At 31.2% G+C, this 7,941-nt stretch overlaps 1 protein-coding gene across 3 annotated transcripts in view; it reads right to left on the bottom strand.

Annotated features, from left to right (window-relative positions):
- The window catches only part of LOC100163453 (vitellogenin receptor), a 22,891-nt gene that overhangs the window by 10,394 nt on the left and 4,556 nt on the right, over positions 1-7,941 (bottom strand). Inside the window, exons 3-15 of one of the 3 annotated variants that reach the window (XM_016802324.2) lie at positions 7,564-7,689; positions 7,338-7,471; positions 7,109-7,252; positions 6,905-7,013; positions 6,680-6,835; positions 3,845-3,964; positions 3,649-3,771; positions 3,198-3,413; positions 2,921-3,092; positions 2,640-2,841; positions 861-1,058; positions 514-799; positions 186-447 (exon numbers count right to left, since the gene is read on the bottom strand). In XM_016802324.2, coding sequence (XP_016657813.1) covers positions 186-447; positions 514-799; positions 861-1,058; positions 2,640-2,841; positions 2,921-3,092; positions 3,198-3,413; positions 3,649-3,771; positions 3,845-3,964; positions 6,680-6,835; positions 6,905-7,013; positions 7,109-7,252; positions 7,338-7,471; positions 7,564-7,689 — 2,248 coding nt within the window. Of the gene's footprint in view, positions 1-185; positions 448-513; positions 800-860; positions 1,059-2,639; positions 2,842-2,920; positions 3,093-3,197; positions 3,414-3,648; positions 3,772-3,844; positions 3,965-4,030; positions 4,202-4,312; positions 4,506-6,679; positions 6,836-6,904; positions 7,014-7,108; positions 7,253-7,337; positions 7,472-7,563; positions 7,690-7,941 lie in introns of those variants that run through there. The other 2 variants (XM_029488622.1, XM_016802325.2) reach the window with 2 other exon arrangements.

Raw genomic sequence — 7,941 nt, 5'->3', positions numbered from 1 at the left:
ATTTTCTTCCCTTTAAACATTATACGAGGCCAATTCACTCTAATTTTAAAATTAATGGGGCTAAACGTGGTCTGCTGAGCGTAAAATTTGGTATGTCGTACATATGTAAGACAGAGACAACATTTGTGGGTGCGATGTCCTCTTATACATTATGAATATTGTACAGGAATATCAAATGTACTTGCCTTTTATCTGGAACTAAAGTAACGGCAAATGGGATATGACCTTCAATTTCTTTGAATATCGTTGTGTGTGTTTTTGTAGAGAGACTTAACACATCTAATGTTTTTCTAGTCCTATCACACCAGTATAAATTGTTTCCATGATTGTCGAATTCAAGAGAATAAATGGAACTAATTTCTGGTACATCTAAATCTGATAATTTCATCTTAACAAAATCGAAAGTGAATAATTTCTTAGACCTTGAGTCATAGATGATGATGTCACCTTGTAATAATAAAATAATAATTTTAGATTTAATTTAACTAGTTAAAACTTCTGCCAATAACATACCAGATAATGAATTATAAGTCAATGCGGATATGCTAGATATATCATTTTTCAACGATATTTTTTTTGCTTTTTGGCGGCCTAAATGTTCCTGCTCAATTTCTATAATACTTGTTGGTGTACCCACAATAAGCGTAGGAGGTATGGCAATGGTGATACAAAAGATTCCATCTTCCGATAGTTTTTTATCATCGGGGCAAGCGCACGAGTATCCTTTAGAATTGATTTCTGTTTTCGGTGCTAATAAGCATATATCACTGCATTTTCCTTGTTCACAAGGATTTGGCATCTAGAAATAATTAATAACCATGTAAAAAGAACTAATAGTTATATTAAAAACTATACAATACTTGAGACTCGAAGAGCGAGGGATGGTTAATTTGCATGCCATACACTCTGTTCTTATTTTCACGTATCAATGTCTTGCTATCTTTACCCGTAAATTTGTTGCATACTTTTATTTCTTTACTTGACCAATCACTCCAGTACAATTTATCCTCGAACACAGTAACCGAATATGGATGATCTACATATTCTGTTACAATTACCTAGAATAATATTAATAACCATTAACCATATATTATAATAATATAAATATTAAAAATAAATACAATATGCTATACCTATTGTATTATTAAATAAATAATATATTTAAAATATTGTATAGGCACCTATTGAAAACAATCACATTAAAATAGTACAAGTATGAATGTGTATATTATATTATATGTATAACATATTTCAGTTCAGTTTTGACCATCATAAATATTGATTTATGATATATCGATAAATATTGCAATTAAGCTCTTTTACGTTCTATTTAGATGTGTAGACTATGTGTTTTTTCTTGTGTATAAATATTTTATTCCATAATTTATAATAGCTGTTAATTGTATTAAATGTAATGAATGCACTATTCACAAATATGACTCAATTAAATGTACAAGTGTAAAAAATACATGCATTTTTTCTGTGCTGGTTACTCAAAATCTAATTTCAAGATATTAACAAACAATTCTAATTGAAGATTTGCTTACGATGTCTGCTCAATTTCTACAAACAACTTGTTGAAATACATACTACAGGCTCACCAAATTCAAACAAATGTTATGTGCGAAAACCAGTGGCGTCATTTGGGGGGGGGGGCATTTGCCCCCCTAGTCATTAGCGGTCCGCTGTCAGGGCGGGTATGGACTAATTTTGGGCTTTTATATAGTAGCTAATAGGTAATATATTTAAGTAACCTCAACATATATGTATTAATTATTTAGTTATTGTTATCTCTAAAAAAAATGGGTTACTTTCCTGTATGTTTATGATATTCACCTTTGATACTAACTAGTAATTATACAATTATGTATAAGGAGGGTATTTGTATTGAGATAAAAATGCAATATTGTAATATAATGTAATGTAAATGTTAGCGAGCTTTTTTTTTTTCAGTTTTATTTTGGGCTGGTCAAAAATTTTGCCCCCCTCTCAAAAACTGAAATGACGCCACTGGCGAAAACTAGGACTGTATGCAGAAAAAATCAATACGAACATGTTTGGACTAATAATTCTTAAATACTAGTCAGAAAAGAAGATGGACAGTTATGACGTTTTATCCAAAACAAAGTATAAGATTGATTTTAAGCATTTCAATATGCTTATAAATACTGAAAACTATGATAATTATCTTTATGTTTCATGCATTAATAAAGCTTTTGATAATTTTAATAAAAAATATTATGGAATTTATTAATATAATATCATCTATACTCTATTTGCCATAAGTTGAAACATTCGCTCGATGAAAACTGGGCGCGGTCGCGCAGGCTACCGCGTCTTCGGAGCGCTAGTGACGATCGTATGCACAGCAGCAGCTGTGTACTACGACGAGTACCGTCGATTGCCGAACACCGCTGACCAATCACAGACCGCCGGTTTCGACGTGGGGGGGTCTGAACATTCAGGGGGCTCAGTATGCATGTGCGCAAGTGGGACAACTTATAGCGAATAGAGTATAGTACCTAAATATTTGGTAAATAATTTAAAAATAAAAATAAAAAGATCTAATATTGGATTACTAGGGGTTTAATTGTTTTTAATAGAAAAAGAAGTAATGTGTAATTATTTTATACACTTACTCTTCGATCAGTTGCATCTAAATTAATGGATTCAATAAATTGCATCTTAGCATCCACCCAGTAAATTCTTTTCCCGACATAATCAACATGAACACCATTTGGCCAGTGTATATTTTGTGTAACAAACGGTTGTGGTCTTGACCCGTCCATACCAGAACGACCAATCATTGGATTTTTACCCCAATCTGTCCAGTACATGAGACTGAAAAAATTATATAAATCAATAATTTATAATTATAAAATGTATAATATTTTCAAATAATAACAACATAATATTTTACCCATCTAGTGGTGAAACAGCTACTGCTCTTGGTTTGTCTATGTTTTTATTATGAAGAACTGTACATACTGAACCATCATTATTGCACACTCCAATATGTTTCATTTTTGCATCGGTGAAGTACAAATTATGTGTAATAATATCTATAACTAGATTCTCAGGCGATCCAAGACCTATGGCCATCACAAATGATCATAAGTAAGTATTATTGTATTATAACATATAGTTAACAATTATTCGTTAATTTTAAAATGTGTATTGTTATTTAACATATTTACCCGAGTCAACAATAATTTCTGGTTTAGGCTCAGACTTGTTTGCTCTAACAATAGCTGAGTTCCCATCCAAATAAAGTGTCCAGTATAAAGTTAATTTATCAACAGCTAATCCAGTGACATGTTGCAAATCATCAATCAAAGTAAAACTATGAAGTAATTCCAAGTTAAAAACTTTTATTTGACGTAGTGATGAATATAATAATTCCGGATTTAGGCCTACATTAATGAACTTAATATTATTACTCAATTAGTGAAGTAGATACATATAAATTGTTATTATAATTTATCAAATAACGATAAAAAAAAAAATATATCAAACTACAGCTTACAATTAAATTTTACAAAATATATAATAATAAAAATAAATATATAATTTTAAAGAGAATTTTAACAAACTACCAATTTTATATTCCAACAAATTATCCACATACCAATTATTTAACAAAATTACCTTTTATTTTACACTTATGATTATCTACTAGTTCATAATGTGGATCACAGGAGCACGTATATGAACCTTCCAAATTAAGACACACTTGGTCACAAATACCATATTGTTCACATTCGTTGATATCTATCAGTTAGGTACATAATATAAAATGTAGGTTTAATAAAGTTATTTTATTCAACATTAACAAGTGTTTTACCAGAACATTTATTATTTAAATAATGCATTCCTTTTGGGCACACACACATAATGCCATGTGGCTTTCTTAAACATTCAAATGCGGCAGAACAATTCATCGAATTACATTCACTTTTGAAATCTGAAATAAATATAAGTAGGTATGTTACTTCATATTTGAATAAATTATAGATTTTGGCACTCTCACTATTTTGGACTTGTGTCGAAAACATTTTGATTTATGACGTCATATCTCAAAAATTAATAAAAACAATTACTTGTAGAAATAGAAATTATTGCAATAATACTTTTGAATAGCGAATTGAATTTAGTGTTATGTCTGCTAAGATCGATCGGGTAACTTTTTTAAAATTTTGATTCTGAACCAGGGCTGCTATAAATGATGGTTATTCGAAATTAAAATTAAATCTTTAAAATCTTAAAAAATGGCCTGTTTGATCTCAAGTACCTACTTACTACTTAGACATACCTATTATTAACGAATTCAAATCAGTTTTCAGAAGTCTCATAGCCGTGTCCTACGTGAATCCGACGAATGCGATGAAAAATAAAACCGTTTGTATTTCGTCGCATCGTATTGCAACGGAACAGCATGATCAGAATATTATAAATCTTCGGACTCGCGGGATTTACGTAGGACATGGCGCTGTCATATACGTTTGTGGGATTAATAAAAAGTACGTCAAAGCACAAAACTGTGAACACAATTAATGAGCTTTATATCGACATAAATAAGCTAGACTTTATCATTTTATATGACCTTATCTATCACGGTGTATATCGTCCACGCGCGGAACGCCAAGGTGATGACTTGAACGAGCGCACGGCACCGCGCGAGAGCGCTCTGCTATTTATTTTACACAGCTACAGACACCCACCAGGCGCGCACCAGACATAATGTTGGGACTATGTCGCTGTATGTGAAATGTTTTCGAGGGTCCTATTTGGTGAGTGTTATAGGCGCTACATTCTTTACTTTATAGCAGCGGTTCTTAACCTGTGGTCCTCGGCCCCCTGGGGGTCTGCGGCAGCCTTAACACATAACGTACGTAAATAAGTGACATGAATGGATTATTACAATATTGTTGGATTATTATTATTTTTTTTTTTTAATATATAATATGTGGATTCTATACAAAATATAGTACATAATATTGTATTATTAATATTTATTAAGTATAATCAGTCTTTCTTGTTCATACGAAATGTACATGCCTACAGCACTGTAGTCTCGGCAGTCTTATATTTACTGCCACTATAAGTGCAGTTGATCGATCGTACTCAATAACTATAATATATATAAAAATAATTGTAATATAATAATCATAAATATGTGTATGTATTGTTAAGTCTACTTGTGTAATTTGTTATATAAAATAATTATTATAATTTTGGTTATGATAATATGAAATGTATTGTAAAAAAAAGGTACCTATTCGAAAAAAATTTAGTAAGGGGGCCCGCGAGTTTTAGAAATCTTTCATCAGGGGTCCGTGATCTACAAAAAGTTAAGAACCGCTGCTCTATAATAGACTATTTTTAATAGTGTTAGGTATTGCTTTGGGGCCTCGGAGACAATATGATCGTAAGAAATGCTTGAATTAGAAACGAATTAGAAGAGCAATGCAAAAGTGTAAAAATATGTGTGTACCTGAATATTGAAATAAATCTTATTGATTTGGAAATAATTAGAAGGGTATGCATAAATATTTTCTAAAAAGAAAGAGGATTCCGACCCCCACGTCACCCCTCAATTCAAGTACTTACAATTTGTAAGCCTATCGATGAATCCGAGGATAAATCTGAATCCTTGAATGAATATAATATGATTTATGAACTACCCATGGACCCGATAATTTATTTTTGCAACAGGTCGCTGGGCTCGAACCCCCTTCAACTTTCAAGCCAGCCTCGTCGCGCACTCAGTATTTTTGTTCATGGGGGGGGGAGGGGCTTACACATTTTCCTGTGCCGGTTTGTAATTTTCCCGCCACTCAGGTTTGGAAACATAGCCATATAGTGCCATGGTGCCATCCATAATAATAAATAAATGCATCGCGTTGACAGTTCGACTGTTCTTGGCAAAAATGTATAGGTATGATACATTGATACCTGGTACCTATCAATGGGTTATTTAAAAACCAATAACCAAACCGATATAACATCAAACGTTTAATAACAACCTCAGTGTTTCATTACGTTTTTATTCGTCGTTATTCGATTTACAGATTTCTATTAGGTATTTATGTTATTATTTCATTATTTTAAATCAAATATATATCATTATATATAGGTTGTTTTAAATATATTATTATTATACAAATATGAAATAAAAAAAGGTGGGCAAGTGGGTTTCGCTCAGCTGTACTGTAGGTTACAAGTGGTCACTGTAATGGATGGAGTTAAATTTGAATTTAATGATATAATATCATTGTATAAGAAAAACGATTATGAGCGAAAACAGTCAGTGAGCTTATGATATTATTGTGAATAAAGTAATTTATATATATTTATATAACCTATTTACGTGAACCTTATATTAAATTTTCAATCCTTAGCTATAAAAGTTGTAAATTTTATACATTTTTAACTACAAAATCGTTTTTTAATTTTTAATTTGATATGTTTTGTTCAATTTAAAAAAAAAAACAAAACAAATAAGTGCCAAGTTTAAAAATGCAGACAAATCTGACAAATAGAGGCGTAGTCAACGCCACGTAGAATTAGTATATAATAGGTACTTCTATATAGTATATTTTATAATAATTATGATTATTAATTATATAAAAAAAAGTAAATCGAGTAACTTTTCTAATTGTGTTAAAAATATAAATACCAGTTTTATTATTGCAAAGACCACCTTCGTCCGATGCATCAAGACAGTCATTGTTGTAATCACAGACATTTCTGACATCGATACATTTTTTATGATCGTGACATAGAAATTTACGATTTTCAATTAAACATTTTTCTGGCTCAACCAGTTGGATATCTGAAATAAAAAAAAAGATAGCAAAATAATAAAAATAGATATAATAATTAAGAAGGTAACATTTTATACCGCAATGGGTTTCGTCTGAACCATCTCCACAGTCATCTTTTCCGTCACATCTCCACGTCTTTGAAACGCAATTGAAGTTTTTGCACATATAACCAGAGGTACACAATGTCTATGGCACACAAAAAGTATCGAATACGAATAAAATAACTAGTTAAAGTGCTTATGATGTGAAAATAGTTCTTCCAAGAAGGAAAATGTCCGTACCGTGTATCTACATTTTTCTCCGTCTTCATCGCTACCGTCGTGGCAATCAATCTCCGCGTCACAATGCCAAGCCATTGGAATACAAGTGCCATCGGAGCATTTGAATTTTCCTTCCCGGCATGACTGCGTTAAAGATGATGACGTCTATATAAAATAATGTAACAAAATGTACGATTAGTTTTTTTAAATTTATTTTGGATTTAATATAATTTAGAACCTTTATACATACCTCTTTACAATGACTTTCGTCAGACTTGTCGATGCATTCATTCGACTTATCACACACAAATTCCTTAGGAATGCATTTTCTCTTGTTATCACATTCAAAGTATTCTGGCGCCAGGCAAGGCTTTTTGCTAATATCTAAATTAATGTTTGTAATTATTCACTATTATAACATAATTTGCAATGCAACAATATATAGACAATTAGAAGCTATATTATTTCAAACGTACCACAATCGTCTTCGTCAGCGCCATTGTCCATACAGTCAACAATGCCGTCACAAAGTCTTGTCTTATTGATACAAGTACCGTTCCCGCAGTTGAATTCGTATTTAGTACATTCTTTTTCTGAAAAAACTAATACATAGGTACACTTAATTAATTTAATATAGGTAATCTTATGGGCATATGGCTTAGGACTCGGAAGTTGTTGCATTAACATATTTTTTTTTGAGCTATTCGATTTATTGCTAAGTAATATTTTTTTTTTGTTTTTTTTTTATTATTTATTTTTTATTTACAATCTGTTACATAAAATTGAACAATAAGTAAAATAGATAAGTGAATAGGAAGTGGCTTGAAGAAAGGACAGATTTAAGAAGGCCTTCC

Source organism: Acyrthosiphon pisum, chromosome A1 (assembly GCF_005508785.2).
Source record: "Acyrthosiphon pisum isolate AL4f chromosome A1, pea_aphid_22Mar2018_4r6ur, whole genome shotgun sequence".
NCBI lineage: Eukaryota > Metazoa > Arthropoda > Insecta > Hemiptera > Aphididae > Acyrthosiphon > Acyrthosiphon pisum.
This window is presented reverse-complemented; position numbering and strand designations above follow the sequence as displayed.